Raw genomic sequence first — 13,648 nt, 5'->3', positions numbered from 1 at the left:
GAAAATAATATTACATAAAAATTGAATCGATATTCGATAATAAAAAATATATTAGAAAAATAATATTTTCTTCGTACATACTTCTTAAAAAAATATTAAAAAGAATATATATTTAACTATTATACTTATAAAAGTATAAAAAGAATAACAAATTTTTCCTTGTAAATTTTCTACTATTCTCATAAATTGTGTGTTGTTAGATTAATTGCATGAAAATTTTCTACACAATCATTAAATACATAAGGATTAAAATAGTGTTTTTATTTTTTAATAAAAAATTGCAACATAGAATCTTTGAAAATAATGTTACATAAAAATTGAATAGATATTTGATAATAAAAATACATTAGAGAAATAACATTTTCTTGATACATAATTCTTAGAAAAAATATTAAAACAATAGATTATTTTAATTTTAAAAAATCATTAAAAATATTAAAATAATATATATATTTAACTATTATACTTATAAAAGTGTAAAAATAATAACAAAGTTTTTCATTGTAAATTTTCTACCATCCCCTTAAATTGTGTGTTGTTAGATTAATTGCATGGAAATTTTCTACATAATTTATGGGAAATATATGCATTAAAAATGAATATATGTTTGATAATAAAAATATATATTTTTTATCTATAAACCTACGTAAGTGTAGATAATTGAAAATTTTTTCAATTGTCAAAAGATAAAAATGACATCCTCATCAATACAAATCCAAAAATTCAATAAAGATATATTTGTAAATTTCTAATTGTTGTAAGTGTAAAAAAGAAATATCAATTTTTTTTATTTATTCCACCTAATATATAATTAATTAGTAGCCTAATTATTCCACATCATATATAATTAATAGTCTAACAATTGCTAATGAATTATCACTACAATATACATTGATTGTAATAATTTATATCACTTCAAGAATAAAATGTAATTCCTAAATTAATTTTCTCAAATAATCCATCTTTATACTGAGTTTAAATATTTTATCCTTTTAATTTTCTTTCTACATGTTATTTTATTATTTTAATGCAATTTTGTAATTATATTTTAGTGTAGTTTCTAATTAAGTAATAAATTATAGTATCACATGAAGATATAAGAAAAAAATAATTATATATGCAATAGTACAATAACATGATAAGTATATTATAATATAATAATATGAAATTTAATACTAATATATTTTATTATTTTTTAACTAAGAATTGAAAGTAAAGAATTTAATAAATTATTTAGTAGAATTTATATTAATAATTATGAATTTTAATATACTAATAATATCATAAAATACGAATATGATAGAAAAATTAAAATAGTTAACTATAATAAGAAGTTTAAATATTTTAGTCGCACTTATAAATATATATATTTATATATATATATAAGACATAGTCTTTTAGTGGAATCCTTCTTACAGAAGAAGAAGGAGTGACGTATGAATGCTTTACATCCATAAAATTCCCGTGTCTGTACTATTCACAAGTTTTTACATTTCAAACTATATCTTGTTGTTTAGATTGTCAAATGGTTGAAAATATCATTAGAAATATTGAACCGTCTTCCACACTTTTCACGTGGTTAATATTTATAACCGTTTGAGAAAATCTTTCAACCGTGTAAAAATGATTGAAAACAAATTTTAAAAAAAATATTTTTTAAAGAGTTTATTCACCACATCTGAATTCTTTCCTGATCCCAAATATATACAATCACTAAACACATACAAATACATACATACATATATATATATATAATTTGTAATTGATGGCTTAATGAAAAATATAAATTATATACTTTTAAAAAAAAAATTCATTAACTAATGTATATGAAAATTAATTTATCTATGATATATAATTCTAAAGGAAAAGGTAAAAATTTATGTAGGAGGTTAAATAATATTTAAATTGAGTATTATAGGTTATATTTTATTATCAATTATTATTATTTCATTAGTTTTGATAATATTGATGAGTTAGTCATAAATATTTTGAATTGATAATTATTTGTCCGTAGTGTGCTTCACTTATATAAATTATGATTTATGCATTTATAAAATCCATAATCTGGTTAATTTTTAGGTTATTATACCTTATACGTGGTGCTTAGATATATATATTTTCAAAGTTTGTTTCATTTCAATTCATTCTATATATTATGCTAATTATAATTTATTATATAACATAAAATTAACGACTTGAATTTCAATTTGAGAAACAATTTTGAAAGTAAAGTATATAAATTCTTAATTAATTTATTCGTCTAATATGACGAAAGATTAAATCAATATAAATAAAAAAATGAATCAAATTATTTTTTTTAAAAAATCAAATTTTAATTTTTATTAAATATTTAATATTTACGTGCATCGCACGTGCTTCTTGCTAGTCTTTATAAAGTTCCCAATAAACCAAACCATTTTGTCAAATGGAAATAATCATGAAAATGATAGTGTTATCATACTATTTTAAACGTAGATCTTAATTATAAATTTAAAAATAAGGTTCATGATCTAAATTCACTTTTCTCCATTTTATCTTTCTTATTAAATTTATAACACTAAATTTCTCATTCTAAATAAATTAATAAAATAAAAAAGGTAAAACTAGTATCACAGTTATCTTGCTAAAGACTAGAGTAGAGCTTTAGCTAGAGTAGAGCTGACACAAAAAACCCAATGACTACATCTCTTTTCTCAACTGTCCCTCCAAATCTCTCTTTTTCCAGGTGATATACCCATTTATTGTTCTGAATTCCAAGGGATTATATCTTTTCTTGTTCTGAGATTGTTTTTTTTTCTTGGTTGGCAAGGGATAATACTGAAAAAATTCCAGTTCCAACCCAAAAGAAACATTGGAAAGTAAGAAGGGTAACGGCATGCTGTGTTGATTCTTCGAGACCATTTTCGAAACTTGGAATGTGGAGGCGGGATTTATTGTTTACGGGGTTCTCTTCTTCACTTTCTCTAGTTTTCCCAACCTTGGGTAAATATTGGCCACGCATTATCTTATTTGTTTTGATTTCGACATGGATCTAAAAATGATTATTTCTGACTGGTACTGCCAATTTGTGATTTTTTTTTGACAGCACCAATTTGCAATATTTTATTTTCAACTAGAATATTATTTGCTTTATAAGTTCTCTAAGCTGTTGAATGATATAGTTGAGAATGAGCTTAAGGTTTCTGTATGTTTTGGGAAAATGTTACGGGGGAAGTCTTGAGAAATGCTTTTTAATGATAGAAAAAAAAACAAAAATACTTATTTGGTGTTTTTTTATGAGGAGACGGTCTCTGGTATGTGCTGAATGTTTTTCCTGTTTAATGTCAATCAAGAGATGAAGTTATCATGTTAATTCAGATTTTTTTTATGATCATTTTGTTTTGTTCTTGGGAGAAGTTGAAGAGATTAAGGGCTGTTATATAAAAATATAAGGATTGAAGTCAGATTGTCCTCCAATGTCCATGAGGGGCTCGATAAATTGGGTGTCGATGAGTTTGCATTAATGTTGAACTTCCTAGCCTACTTTGCAGGATCTTGCAGCGAGGAAGAGTTGAAAATGGATGTGATGGTTGATGAATTAAATGCCTACTCATACTCATATCCAGCAGAATTACCTTCTTCTAAGTTTGTCTTCAAGTGGTGAGCACTTCTTGAATTCGTTATGCATTGTTATCCAGCTTTTAACATGCCCATTAAAGTCATCCAGGATTTCTGTGAAGAATGGTATAAAATATTTGTTTATGTTTTTGGGAATACTTTCATTGTCCAGAAATATTAGCATACCCATGTTATTTTTTAAATACTTTCCCAAACAAGCATTTTTATTTGCTTTCACATTCTCCTTCAATTTTATTATTTTTCAATTAATTTTTCATTATATATAAAAAATTATAATTATATTAATATATTAAATTTTAACATGGTGCATTATTCTTTCAAATTTTAAAATAATTACATTATATTTGAAAATTTAAGTTATCCAATATGTTCATGATACAAGATATTTACTACAGAAGACCTTTGCTTCCAAAACTGAACAAAACTACATTCCCTGGAAATATGTTTCTCAGAAATATTGAAATATAACAAAACATGCCATTTGCTTCTTAAAACAGTAATTACTAGTACATTCCCTTCTCTTTACTAAGCATTGGTGATGAACCTTGTGAGTTGAATTGGGAGGCTTGATTCTTATGTGTTTCATCTCCCAATCTCAGGCTGCATCCGTAGCACTGCCAATTAATTTCATCTCGTAGAGATGGATCTTAGACATAGCTAATGAAAATTGGTGAATGTAAGACATGCTTAGTTGATAGAATATTCATTAAGTGGGACATTATATATTTTTGTCTAAACCTGAAAGCACTTCTGTACAGTGCCTTTTGCATACTGCTCCCCCTATTTGCTTGGTTCATGCCTCGTGAGGCAGAGTGCATGAAAAATATGATCTATGAAATGATCATGTGGTGTAGAATTTAAGGTCAGGATGGTAATGAATAAATGAGATGCATCAAACTTTATTAAGGTTCTTGCACAGTTTGTGCAACTTGATTTCATTCTTCATATTCAGTTTGTTATTGGTTATCCTAACAATATTCAAGGAACAATTTTTCTGCATGTTGTCGTGAACAAACTCCAGCTACATAACTTTTTTCAATGCCTGCTTGTGAAATTAAAAATTGAGCTTGTGAACCTGAAACTTGATTCACAAACTTTGAAATGAAAATGAGTAATCTGGAAAATGGTTGTTCAGACCTTCCATTTTTTTATTGACTTAGAGATTGATCAATTTCTTATGGAAATGAACTCTTATGGAGATGACCCCAAGCCACCCATTCCTGAATAAAACAATTAATTTCCTCACTATCTTACTTGTGCTTTCCATTTCTTCCAACACAAAACCTTTCTAATTTATTTGTGACAAAGATGAATAAGAGTACAAGAAAACTTCTCAAAACCTGGATGCTCTGGTAATACATCGATTTACCTTTTCTTTGAATGGGATATGAATGACTGAAAAACCTACTATAACCTAATCTAGTTAGCTTGTATCACTAATTGTAGGAACCTCACTCTTTTCATCTATTTGAAGGGTTGAATCGAGAAAACCAGAGCGCTATTCATCAGCTGCGCCATTGTCCCGTAAGTTAGTAAGCTCTATCATAGTTTTTGTGCAAATTCTGTGGGTAAAAGTGTCTATCCATTCTACCTATATTCCTTGAATGCTTTGGTCCGTGATGTAGATGGCTGAAAAAGATGAAGTGGCTTTGGTATTTTCAGAGTGAAACAAGATTTTGACAATACGTACATCTAACTTACTCACTCATTTCTTGATCCATTACACAGCTGATGCACGGCTCCGCATTGTTTCTGAGAGAGTAGATTTCATCGATAACCTCATAATTTCTGTTTCGGTAATTTGGTCCGCCTGTCTTATTTTTCAGTTTGACATGTCTTTGCAGGTTTTCCGATAAGATTTTTTTTATGCTCTTTGGTTCAGATAGGTCCCCCCAATTCACTGTTCTTGAGATCCAAGGACAAAAGTACATGGAGTCCAAAAGATGTTGCTGAATCCGTTTTAGCTGACAAGTCTGCTCTGGTATTTTGACTCTCTTGTCTACCACAATCAATATACTTTTTGGTCATCTGATCACTAAATAATCCCTCCAGATTCTGATTTATTGTCAAGTTTGCTGGCTAGAAAGGAGGATTCACGGAATGTGTAACTTTATCAGAGATATACTTCTATATATTTATTAATCTTGTTTTAAAAACACCAACTACATTTGATCTGTCTCTATGAGGCTTCCCCTCTCATGCCTGCTCTCTTTGAAATTTTGTTTAACAAATCTGTATGATTTCAATTGTAATTTTGTTTCGCCACTTTTGATTAATTCCAAATGACTTTTTAATAGATAGCCATTTTCTCCCCTAAAATTCTTTGAATTGCATCCTATTGTTACGAACAGCGTGTGACCTCTACTCAGCGAATGGATGAAAGTTCAGTTCTTGATGCACATTCTTCTATAGTAAGTATAATTTTTATTCTCTAATCTATTTGTCTCAACTAGTAACAGCATTAATCTTGGTGCTATAATTTGACATTTTCTTGTATCAAGCTTATCATGTTTTTTTTCTCTCAGATTGATGGTGAATCTTATTGGTATTACGAATACCTGGTTCGAAAATCACCAACCCAATCTGTAAGTTGGCCCCCATTATTCACCACTGAAGAATATTGGCTTTTGTATATAAATAGTCATTAAATGTACTTAATTATCACAATATCCTGAATGATGCAGAGTCAGGAACCAAATCTTTACAGACATTTTGTTGCTTCGACAGCTGCACGTGATGGTAAGATACATTATATACTGGTATTAATTTGCACGCATCTGAATGTGTTGCATGCTTCTACAAATTATGTGTTATTACTTTTTAAGTTAAGTTAATTTTTATATATAACTATGAATAATTATATTGAAAATATTTGTAATTATTTTGTTATAATTTGTAATTATTATTTGGATAATGAGTGGTTTTTTAAAAAGAAAATTAATGATGCATTATATTAAAAAATTATTTAATTTATAAATTATGATTATTATTTGGATAATGCGTGATTTTTTTTTAAAAAAAAGAAATTAATGATGCAATTACGTTAAAAAATTATGTATGTTCTATAAATATTATGAATTTTTGCCTGAAAATTTAGCAATTATATTAAATATAATAATAATTTATTTGTGGATAATGAGTAGTTTGATAATTTGAAAATTAGTTTGTTTAGAGGGATATGGGTAGTATTGTCATTTTTAAAATGTTATTTACACTAAGAGACCAAAGTAGTTAATATTTGGGGTAATTCTTTATAGAATATTACATATATATACACTATACAAGTACATTAAATTTAATGTGTAGTAAAATTTTATTTTTATAGAGTATATTGTGTTGGTGTAATTTTTTCTCCATCTACATTTTCGTATGTATAAAATAAAAATATATATGTTGTGTATGTATTGGGTGTCACGGTAAAGTGTAAAGAAGAATGATACAGTTTGAGAGAATGAATAATATCTTATTTTCCATTATAAGAGACAATGAATATATGTAACTGCAAGAACAATTAACTAGAGAAAGTGAGTGATTCTCTACCATTAATCAAAGTATAATAAATTTTAGTGAAAGATACTCTCCTACTAATTAACCTGTAATTGTAGAATATTTACAGCTAAATATTACATTATACACAGTTTATCCACCGCTAATGCTTTCCTTAATATGCCCCCTCAAGATGAAGTCTCTAGGGAGGACACCAATCTTGACTCGAAGTTTCTTGAGACGGTGTCGAGATAATGCTTTAGTGAGTCCATCTGCCAGTTGATCATCAGAACAGACATGGGAAACTCGAATCATGCTGCTTTGTACTTTTTCTCGAACAAAATGAAAGTCAATAGCAATATGTTTCATCCGAGAATGGAAGACTGGATTTTCACATAAGTATGTAACACCAATATTATCACAATAAACTGCTGGAGTGGTGGAAATATGAACTCCTAATTCATGTAATATCGACTGAAGCCAAGTGGTTTCAGCAGTGACAAAGGCTACAACAAATGATTTCTTGAGTTGACAGATGAATGTTGGATTGTTCTTGTAAATGAAGCTCGGAGGTTGAATCGTGTAGACATCTTTAGTTAAGTATCCATGAAAAAAAGCATTGTTGACATCCATTTGCTTGAGAGACCACCCTTTAGAGAGGGCAAGACCTGATTACAAGGCGAACTGTGGTTGGTTTGATGACTGGACTAAATTTCTCATGATAATCAATGCCCAGTAGTTGGTGAAAGCCCAGCCTTAAAGTGATTGAAGAACCATCAGGGTGGCATTTAATGCGAAATACCCATTTAGTGCCAATCAAGTTTTGTGAAGATTTTGGAGGAACAAGACTCCAAGTGCCATTACTTAAGCGAGCATTAAACTCGTCGGACATGGCTGCCCGCCATTCATAATGTTTCTTGGCTTGGGAGACAGAAGTGGGTTCAATATATGGTGAGGAATTTCTAGATTGTATTCCAGGAGTTCAATTGTGGATTGCTCATCCACGATGTTTTGTAACCTAAATTAATTTTATATTAATAATATTATAGTTTCTGATAAAAAAAAATATATATATGGTGAGGAAATTGGTAATAGTCAAGCTAAGTTAGGTGCTAGGTTTGTGTATGTGGTTTTTGGCTTGTGTTCGCATTGGCTGAATATTTTGGGGTGATGAGTGATTTGCTGGTTGGGGTGAAGGAATGGAGGATGTTGATAAAGATAATTCATACGATGACATATTATGGAGTTCGCTAAGGGAATGCTGAGTAGGGGTGGCCACATGATCGCCAAAGTCTACCCCTGTGGAAATATGTTTGGGATTGGAAGGACAAACTCTAGAATGTTGGTGTTGACTCGGAGAAGTAGCAGGAATTTGGGAAATTATAGTAGCTGATGGTGGAGTAGGCAAAGGAATAACTTCATGTAATGAACTTTGTTGAGTGAAGAAGAAATCAGGAGGTGATGAAGATTGAGGAGGCGAGAAAGTATTTGTGAGGAAGATTGGAGTGTAGGTATAGTTTTCGACGGCCACTCTTGGAAAATGGTATCGAGCGGACAAGGAATAGTTAGTGATTGATTCAAAAAGGGAAAATTGCCTCAACAAATGTGACATGGCGCAAGATATATATATATATATATATATATATTATATATATATATATATATATATTTTTGAGATCGGTTCATAACATTAATATGCACTTCGTGTGGATGAGTAACCAAGAAATACGCAAGGGTGAGAACGAGGTTCAAGCTTGTGAGATCCGTATGGCCGAAGCTATGGATAAGAGAGACGACCGAATGATCGAGCTTTTCTTGCACTAAAAGTCGCCAATAAAAATTATTTAAAAGTTCAATCTCAAAATGATTGCAAATGCACGATTCAAGGTATAGTATAGTGTATAAAAGTACTGATATCCTTCCGCCGAGACTGTATCACTCGCATATTATTTTCAATTATATATTCTTTAGTAAACGATAATTTAAGATGATTGTTAACTACTAGAATTTAATTGACTAATTGGCTCAAAGGCTAAATAAGCAATGTAAAATGAATATTTAAAATTAAACAGAAAGTGAATTTGTTGGGAATCTCGGTTCACTTGCCCCTCATTATTTTCAATAATTAATCTCTACTAATGTTCATTACCTTTGACAACATTTGCTAAATAATTAACACACTTTCTCAAGCTATTTTAAACTAATTCGACACGATATCAAATTCATGCACGATATATGGAATCTCTTAGCTGTCGACCTATTGGATTATGACTATCACCATGTATTCAGTTTCATATGTCTATGTAAATTGTAAATCCACGGATTATATTATTCTTTCCTATTGCAACTTATTCTATCGAACTCACTTGCAATATAAAATATTATCAAAGTTAGCTAGTTTTCAGTAATTCGAGGAAAAACAATAATATAATCAAGAATAAACATAAGTCGGTGATTAAATAATTTCAAACAACCGTTAGGGGTAAGATCCCCTTGAATCCCAACAAAAGACGAGTTTAGCTAATAAAATTCATACTAAAATATGCAAGACAATAATTAAATGAAAGTTCTTAAATTAAAAATACTAGAATAATCGAAGAACGGGAGACAAGCTGCTCAAAAATTCCGAATTCTTCAAGTTCCCACGACTCCGGTTGTTATCTCTTCGTGTGCGGCTGCACTTCCTTCTGATATAAACTAGTATCCTAAAAATTGTGTCCTAGGGTTTTTCAAGTATGTAGCATCAAGAAAGAATGGAAAGAAATCGATGCATATTTTTTCCTTCTTAATCGCACTAGGGCGGATGGAATTTCCCACCCCAGTGTGCCATGCTCGCAAATATTTTTCTCGCGCCCGCTAGAGTGGGGAAAAACATCCGCCCTAGTGCGCTTTGCACGCAAATCCTCATTGTTTCTCTTCTTGTGCGCGCTAGGGCAGACAATTTTCCCCACCCCAGCGTGCTTGGCTCGAATTTCTAGACCATTTCATTCACCCTAGCGCGTCTTTCTCGACTTTAGTTCCTAAATCCATCTTTCTTGACTACTATTCCTACAAATCAACCCAAACACATGAAAAACAATTATTATGCATAACATATAATAAAAACAACTAAATATGAACGAAATCTCATGAAACATGCATGAATGTGACTTGAAATGACACAATAAACAACGCAAAAACGACACACATCACCGAATACTCAAATTTGAATAGTTTGGTGCGTGGTTAAATAGTTTTTCAAAGCAACATTTCATAGAGAGATCAACCTTTGGCATTCAATTAATGAGATAAACGGCAGTGGAAAAAGTACGTGGCCAAGAAAGTGGCATGTGCGCATGACGAAGTAATGTGAGACCTGTCTTGATAATGTGTCGGTGACGGCGCTTAGAAAATCCATTATGCTCAGGGGTGTGTGGAGGGGTGGTAAGATGAGAAATACCATTGGTGGCAAGCAAAGATTTGAGTGATACATATTCACCACTATTATCTGTGTAAAGTGTGACGATAATTTGTTTAAATATTTTTCCACAAGAGCTTTAAAACGAGTAAAAAACGTTAAATACATCAGATTTGTGCTTAAGGTGATAAAGCCAAATATAATCAGTGTAATTATCCACGAAAATGACATAATAATTATAGTAATTGTACGAAACAATTGGGGAGGTCAACACATCATAGTATAATAATTCTAGAGGACGAGAACTTGAAAGAGATGAAATTGAAAATGGTAATTTATGTGTTTTATTGCAATGACAAGAATTTCAAGCGAAGTTGGACTCTAAAGAAGATGACACATAGAACCATTGATTGAAATTAAATGACGCAAAATACTGGAAGAGGGATGACAAGGCGATGATGCTACTGGTTGGCGGAAGTTTTTATTGACGAAAAGGTAATGACGGGTTTCGTATTTGGTGATACATGCTGCCACGTATAAACACCATCTTTAGTTGCTCCTTTCAATAGAGGTGCCCACGTAACATAAAATGAGGATGGTAAGAATTCAATTGAAACATGATTATTAGAACAAAATTGTGAAACAAATATAAGGTTCATTTTCATAAGAACCCAAAAACATTGTCTAACAGAAACGATTTAGAAGAAGAAGATAGTGTTGTTGAACTGCCATGAGTGATCGGTAAGCCTGTGCCATCCCCGATATGTATATTCTCAGTAACAGGTTACTCAGAGTGAAAGAGACAGATTTTGTACATCGGATGTAACATGGTGTGATGCACCGGAGTCGAGTAACCATTCTGTCTCAGAAATTGCAGGAGGGGCGGCTGGATAGGCTTGAGGAGTGATAAAATGTGCTTAGTGTATGGGAGAATTGTTTGTATTTTTGCTGGGTTGAGGCATGGGAGACCGAGGCGTGTTTTTAAACATAGGGCAACGTTTGCGGAGTGACCTTGTTCCCTACATAACTGAGACTTTCCAAAATATGGACGAGTGTGAGAAAAAGGTTGAGACGGATACGGGGATATATTGGCAGGAAATTAAGGACGATGGTTTATTTATATTTGTTGGTGTATACTGTGCGGTTTGGTGGTGGTGGATATTGTGGTGGAAAATGACATGAATTTTGTGTGGGATGGTTGAGGCAGGCATGTGAGAGATGTTAGCTTTCCTTCGTGCTTCATACTTGAGGTGGACTTCAAAGTTAATGAGTTTTTCATGCAATTCTTCAAATGTAACAGGGCTTTCACGAACGTGTATGGCTGAATGCAGATCTTTGTATTCTTCATCAAGACCACTCAAGATTTTCAACACAAGATTGTCATTATCGATACAATGATTGAGCACGCCAAGTTCATCGGCAATAACTTTAACATGTTACATGTAGTCGGTTATTGATTGTGTCCCTTTTGCGAGAATTCAAAGGTTTTCTTTTAATTGTGTAACTCGACCTCGAGAGGGTTTGACATATGTATTGGCAAGAATATTCCATGCTTTCTTGATGTACGAGCAGATGAAATAAAAAGAACAAGATTGGAGTGATAGATCTGGCTATAGCTCTGAGTATTAGTTGGTCTTGTGGGATCCAAATAGTGAAATTTGGATTTGAAGTGACAGCATCAATGATGTTGATGATTTGTGGGGGGCAAGGTTTAGATCCATCAATGAATCCCATAAGGTCATAGCCTATGAGAATTGCTTGGATTGAAATCGCCATGATGAGTAATTGGTGAATGTTAGTTTGACAAAGATTTGAGTGTTGGCATTGATGGAGATGATGGATGAGGGACTATCGAGGTAATCGATAATTATGGGTTGACTTTGACTGGAGGATGTGGCTGAAGAATTATTTTGAGGTGGAAGAAGGTTGGGTTTCGGCTATTTGGAGAAGTGCGAGACTCGTTTGAGTATTTTTTATTCTCTGATACCATGTAAAGGGTAAAGAAGAATGATGCAGGTTGAGAGAATGAAGAATATCTTACTTTCTGTTATACGAGACAGTGAATATATATAAACTATAAGAACAATTAACTAGAGAAAGTGAGTGATTCTCTCCCATTAATCAAGCCACAATAAATGTGAGTAATGATTCTCTCCTACTAACTAACCTGTAATTATATAGAATATTTACAACTAAATATTACATTATACAGTTTATCCACAACTAATATTTTTCTTCATAGTCACACACCATTATGAGCATTTCCAACGTTTAACTTTTCCCTCATTGTTTTGAAATGTTAATTCTTAAAGAAGGGAATAAAAAGATGTTTGATGCGGTGCTTCTATAAATGGATTTTCCTGAGTTCTGTTCTATCGCAGGCTATTTGTACTCCCTGAATGCTTCAACTCTAAGCAGGCAATGGGACAAAGTGAGTGTGGTTTTACTTTGGACAAAATTCATTGTGCTAATGTTCCTATTATAGATTCCTTGATATGGGAAGCAATCTAAGATGTTAGGGACACGAAAGCTGCACAAATCTGAATGCTTGTTTTGGTTATGCAGATGGGGCCTTTCCTGGAGAAAACCGTGGCTTCTTTCCGTCTTCTCCCTCCCACAGAAAATTATGTCCCTCCTTTTAAGGACCCCTGGAGATTTTGGTGATGGATCTTTTGCTTAGCATACTTGAATTTGTTGTTTTTTCTTAGGAATGCATTTGTTACTGCTGCTGAGGAAGTTTACTATTTCTGTCATGCCCATTTCATTATTATTATTATTATTATTATTATTATTATTATTATTATTATTATTCACAAGTCATAGGAGGGAGTCTCCGGATTTAGACATTTAGTTTTTTTATATTTATATTATATTTTCAGCATTTACGTCGAATTGGAATCATGAATATTGCTATATCATTTCGGTAACAGCTCAAATCAATTTAATCAAAACTTACTTTTTAAATCCTAAACCGGCTTTAGCAAATAGCAGTATTTGCTCATAACATCGTCAAAATAGAGCAAAATATAAAGAATTTTGTTTTTCAAATTTAAAAACAAACAAAAATTTGTGAACTAATTAATATACATGAAAACTTGAACCATACGAACAAAATTATTCAAAATTTCAAGAAGTTGATTAGGACAC

General features: G+C 31.4%; 1 protein-coding gene across 4 annotated transcripts; it reads left to right on the top strand.

Moving 5' to 3' along the window:
• Nucleotides 1–2,588: 2,588 nt before the first annotated feature.
• Nucleotides 2,589–13,402, top strand: LOC140803140 (psbP domain-containing protein 5, chloroplastic). Of its 4 annotated transcripts, XM_073158831.1 has the most exons (11): nt 2,589–2,725; nt 2,810–2,982; nt 3,531–3,639; nt 5,093–5,142; nt 5,347–5,414; nt 5,501–5,599; nt 5,970–6,029; nt 6,144–6,203; nt 6,303–6,357; nt 12,883–12,932; nt 13,067–13,402. In XM_073158831.1, the coding sequence occupies exons 1-11, from the start codon at nt 2,676–2,678 to the stop codon at nt 13,163–13,165; spliced, it is 873 nt and encodes a 290-aa protein (XP_073014932.1). In that variant the 5' UTR covers nt 2,589–2,675; the 3' UTR covers nt 13,166–13,402. The 4 variants fall into 4 exon arrangements, with proteins under 4 accessions (XP_073014932.1, XP_073014933.1, XP_073014934.1 ...); XM_073158832.1 differs by lacking the exon at nt 5,347–5,414 and having other exon boundaries at nt 5,463–5,599; XM_073158833.1 differs by lacking the exons at nt 12,883–12,932; nt 13,067–13,402 and adding an exon at nt 7,298–8,071.
• Nucleotides 13,403–13,648: the final 246 nt, after the last annotated feature.

This window comes from Primulina eburnea, chromosome 10 (assembly GCF_022965805.1).
Source record: "Primulina eburnea isolate SZY01 chromosome 10, ASM2296580v1, whole genome shotgun sequence".
Classification (NCBI taxonomy): domain Eukaryota; kingdom Viridiplantae; phylum Streptophyta; class Magnoliopsida; order Lamiales; family Gesneriaceae; genus Primulina; species Primulina eburnea.
Note: the sequence above shows the minus strand (reverse complement) of the source record. Positions and strands in the feature narration are given on the sequence as shown.

Coding starts and splice junctions, on each gene's coding strand:
- LOC140803140 (XM_073158831.1), top strand. CDS start 2,676: ATGACTACATCTCTTTTCTCAACTGTCCCTCCAAATCTCTCTTTTTCC. Junction 2,983..3,530: donor TCTAGTTTTCCCAACCTTGG/GTAAATATTGGC, acceptor CCTACTTTGCAG/GATCTTGCAGCGAGGAAGAG. Junction 5,143..5,346: donor ATCAGCTGCGCCATTGTCCC/GTAAGTTAGTAA, acceptor TCCATTACACAG/CTGATGCACGGCTCCGCATT.